General features: G+C 38.6%; 1 protein-coding gene across 1 annotated transcript; it reads left to right on the top strand.

The window, feature by feature from the left end:
- The first annotated feature begins 458 nt into the window (after nt 1–458).
- Nucleotides 459–2,941, top strand: sst1.1 (somatostatin 1, tandem duplicate 1). Its single transcript, XM_015050916.1, has 2 exons — nt 459–682; nt 2,556–2,941. Exons 1-2 carry the CDS (start codon nt 536–538, stop codon nt 2,772–2,774), a joined length of 366 nt encoding a protein of 121 aa, XP_014906402.1. The 5' UTR covers nt 459–535; the 3' UTR covers nt 2,775–2,941.
- Nucleotides 2,942–4,352: the final 1,411 nt, after the last annotated feature.

The raw sequence follows: 4,352 nt of genomic DNA, 5'->3' as shown, positions 1-4,352 counted from the left end.
TGAGTTTGAACGAATTTATCCTCAGTTACAAGAACTGGATGTTTCAAAACACCTAATCCAGAAATTTTACTCAAGTAAAAATAAAAATATCCCTAAAAGTAATTTTTTAAAAAGAGTTACTGACGTAAATGTAACTAGTTACTAGCAAACACATCCCTTCCAATAAAGCGGTACAGAATATTCTGACATCCCAAACACAAACTAAACTGATAGAAAACTGAGTCAGGAAAACGCCTGAACTCTGAACCCCGGATGTCTCTGAGCGTCCGGCTGCGGGTCCGCGGGCCTCATGTTGACAAACCCACGGAGTGATCAGCAGGAAACCAGAAGAAGAGCAGCTTAAAAACGGATCATTTCACTAAAAAGATGGAAACATCATCATCATCATCATCATCATCATCATCATCAGTCACCCCCTCCGTCCATCGGGTGACGCCAGCAGGGCTATAAGAGCCGCTCTCTCCCGGGACGGAGGCAGAAGATCCGCCGCAGACAGACAGACAGACAGACAGACAGACAGACAGACAGACAGCGGATGAAGATGTTGTCCTCCCTCAGCCTGCGCTGCCTCCTCCTGCTCCTCCTCTCCCTCAGCGCCTCCATCAGCTGCTCCTCCGCCGCACAGAGAGACTCCAAACTCCGCCTGCTGCTGCACCGAACCCCGCTGCTCAGCTCCAAACAGGTCGGAACCGATCAGAACCGCGCTTTAAACTGGACCAAAGTTCTGTTTAAAGTTACAGAGAAATCTGAAATTATCCCGGGTCATAAAAGTAAAGTCGGTCGATTAATAATTTTGCGCAACAAATGATTTTAATCATCGGAAAAGTTTCTTTATTTCTCTGAAGTCAATAAATTAAGACAAAAACTCCGCAGTTTTTAGTTTTATTAGTTTAATCATTAAGGTGTTAATAATTTCTAATCTGCGTTATTTTACATTTTGTAAATTTAAAAATATGATCTGAACCTTAAAATCACTTTTAGAAACATTTTTATTTAATTTGTGACTAAAATGATGTGAAGAAATCCCATTTGCTGTTGAAAATCATGATTATTGATGTTAAATATAATATTCTCATTATTATATTTGACTGTATTTTACCATAAAAATATGGATTTTAATTTCTTCTCCTTATTTCCTGCACAATAATTATCCCATCAGTTTATTTGAAACCAGGAGGAAGAGAAGAATATTTCAACACGGCTTCAGTGAAATATGAAGAAATTCAGATTTTATGATGTTTCTTTATTTTCATCCAAAACTTTTTAAAATACAGTAAGAACGTTTTTTTAAGCTGTTTCTCTTTGAAGTTAATGTTTTCAACAGAATCAAACTAAAATCATATTTTTCCAGAACTATTTTTTGTTTCGTTGTGAGTTGGAAATATTGTATTTTTAATATATAATAATTTACAATTATCATCGTTTCAAACATTTAAACTTCTTTTTACATTTGCGTTTTGAAATGAGCTTTATTTATCTGGCAGACTGTAAATGTTTCAGACTCCTGGTTTGGGTTCAAAACTAGAACTGAAAATATAAAACAAGCTGAAATTAACATTTTAAATGAGTGTTTTTATTTGAGTTGTCATGAATGAAATAAGATAAAGCTGCTGGTTTCTGGCTGATCGACGTTTCGTCTCAGAATCTCCAACTGAACTAAAAATGAAATGAATAAATCATCAGCGAACGGCTCAGTCTTAAAAATCTCCATCTGAGATTTTATTTACCTGGTTTTATCCCAGAATGAACCAGTTTAATGGAGCTGAACTGGGAGGAAAACAGGATTCTGTTCATTATCTGCAGCTTCAGAACAAAAACTGAATCTGTTTTCCTGTGAAGATCCAGAAGAAAATCAGGTTAAAAGTTGAACTCTGACCTCTGTGTCATCAGTTCAGATCCAGCTGTCGTTGCTATTGAAGCTTTCAGGATCTGAAGCGCAAACTTCTCGTCGTTTAAATTCTGGCTTTTAAACTGAAGATGTGATGTCAATGAATAATTAATAATAACAATATCCCCTCGATGGACATCGCTAGCTGGAAGGCTAGCTGTGCTAACACCGCAGCGCTAATCATAACCTTAGTTCAGCTAACGCTAAACGCTACACTGACACTGCATTGAGCAGAAGCTAACGCTAAAGTGCTGACTTCAATTCAAATCATATTGGACTGAAACCCATGAGGACAGGAAACGGAACTTCAAAATAAAAGTTCAAAAACAATCGTCTAACTACTTGAAGAATTTGTAACCAAAACTCTGAACCTGGTAGTTTCTGGACCTGTGTGGTTTTCTGAACTACCAGGTAAAAAACGCTTTAGGATTTATGATGAGAAACAAACGTAGGAAGCTCAGTGTGCTAAGTGCTAACCGAAAAAATTAGCTTGGCTATTAGCAAATTAGCGGAAATGTTTCCCTTTGGTTCCAATGGGTCCAAATGTCAGAGCTTTAACATGTTTTGGTGAATCAGTGGAGGCTGTGTGAGCAGGCGCCCCCTGGTGGCAGGACGTTTTCCTGTAAGTTGGAGGAACCTGCAGGTGACCGTGTCCTCTGTCCCTCAGGACGCGTCTCGCTCCTCGCTGGCGGAGCTGCTCCTCTCCGACCTCCTGCAGATGGAGAACGAGGCTCTGGAGGAGGACGGGTTCGGCCTCCCTGAAGGCGAGCCAGAGGACATCCGCGTGGACCTGGAGCGCGCCGCCAGCAGCGGGCCGCTGTTGGCCCCCCGGGAGAGGAAGGCGGGCTGCAAGAACTTCTTCTGGAAGACCTTCACGTCCTGCTGAGCCTTCCTCCTCCTCCTCCTCCTCCTCCTCCGCCTGACGCTGTACAGAAACTGATCCCTGGTCAGTTTGGGTGAAATGTTCTGGCCTTTCTGAGCTGATTCTTTCTGAATGTAAACACCATGAAGCTATTTTTAATTGTTGGTTTGAATAAAATCTGTTTGAGAAAACCTCCTGTGTCTGCTGAGGAAGACGAGGGGCGGGGTCGGCCTTCATCAGGGGTCTCCATGGCAACCAGGAGCTGATGACAGATCAGATCTGAGCTCCTCGGTCTCTGAACAGGAACCATTCAGTTCAGTTCACTTTATTTAGTGCCAATTTATTACTAATATCATCTCCAGGCAAATTTTAAAAATAATAAATTGAATTCAAACATTTAAACACTGCAGCCAAATTAACTTTACTTTTCTGATCTTTTCCATCTCCAGATTAATGAACCAGCAGAACCTGATTTAATGAACTATTTGGCTTAAATTACTCTGTTTCACATAATCTTCCAGATATTATCGTTGACTTGCTGAGAGGGTTTGAACTCTAGTGAGATAATTTAACATCTTCACTTTTTCCTCCAGTTTTTCTCTAAAACTGAATCTGTGTGTGAGACGGATTCCAGCATATATGTATGTAAGCAAACGATAATTTGTGTTTTTTAGTTTAGATGTCAAACATTTGCTCTAAACGTCTCCAGTGGCTCTGCTGCTCCTCATGTATGGAAACCCAGGAGGGCCAAAAAACAGACATTTGATGTGTTTTTCACTCGGTGTAAGTTTTTAAAGTTCAAACGACTGTGTTCACAGATTAAACTGAAGTTAAATGAACCACCAGCCAATCACAGCTGGTTTTATCTGATCAAAATAGTCATTGGATGAAAAACAAACAATCATGGGTAGAATTTTGTGGCTTAAACATTTATAATTAAGCAAACAAATATGTTTACTTTTAGCATTTCAACATTTCTTGAGCTACATGAAATATTTAATAGTTTTACATAAAATTGCTGAAGATAAACGTAATCAAAGCTGCTAAAAACTTTCAGTAAAAAACACAAAATCTTACCAAGTATTGGTTTGGTTCAGTTTCCAGTGCAAATATATTAATGGTTAACTGTAGTTTTAAGACCAAACTACCTTAAAAGAAACTTTTCAGTGGGTTATTTGAGCTCAGTAATTCTCACAAACTAATGAAAAAGTTCTGGTTTTATTAGCAGATCGTTTCGTTTATGACATGATAAAATGTCTTATTATATGTGAAATAACAGAACTGGACCTTTTTCTCCTTTTATCTTGCTGAAAAGCTGCTGGTCAGTTTTGTCTTATTTCATACTTACACTAAAAAATATTACCAATCTTTCTTGGTAAGATGTTTTATGTTTGCAGTGTTATCAGTAAAGCCACATCCTCCACACTTATCAGCAAGTTAATTTGCACATTAGCTAAACATTTAGCTCTGAATTAGCATGTAGAGCTAAACCATTAGCCAGCTCAGATCTAAGTATTTAGTTTGGAGCTACATTTTTAGCTCCTCGCTAAACATTTAGCCTCAAACTAAATATTTACAATGTTACATTTATAAAATAATAAA

This window comes from Poecilia latipinna, unplaced genomic scaffold (assembly GCF_001443285.1).
Source record: "Poecilia latipinna isolate Pla-1442-1.1 unplaced genomic scaffold, P_latipinna-1.0 Scaffold1019, whole genome shotgun sequence".
NCBI lineage: Eukaryota > Metazoa > Chordata > Actinopteri > Cyprinodontiformes > Poeciliidae > Poecilia > Poecilia latipinna.
This window is presented reverse-complemented; position numbering and strand designations above follow the sequence as displayed.

What these genes read in the sequence shown, in the direction of transcription:
- sst1.1 (XM_015050916.1), top strand. Translation starts at nt 536, where the DNA reads ATGAAGATGTTGTCCTCCCTCAGCCTGCGCTGCCTCCTCCTGCTCCTC. An exon ending in CGCTGCTCAGCTCCAAACAG is followed by an intron (nt 683 to 2,555) that starts GTCGGAACCGAT and finishes TCTGTCCCTCAG; the next exon opens with GACGCGTCTCGCTCCTCGCT.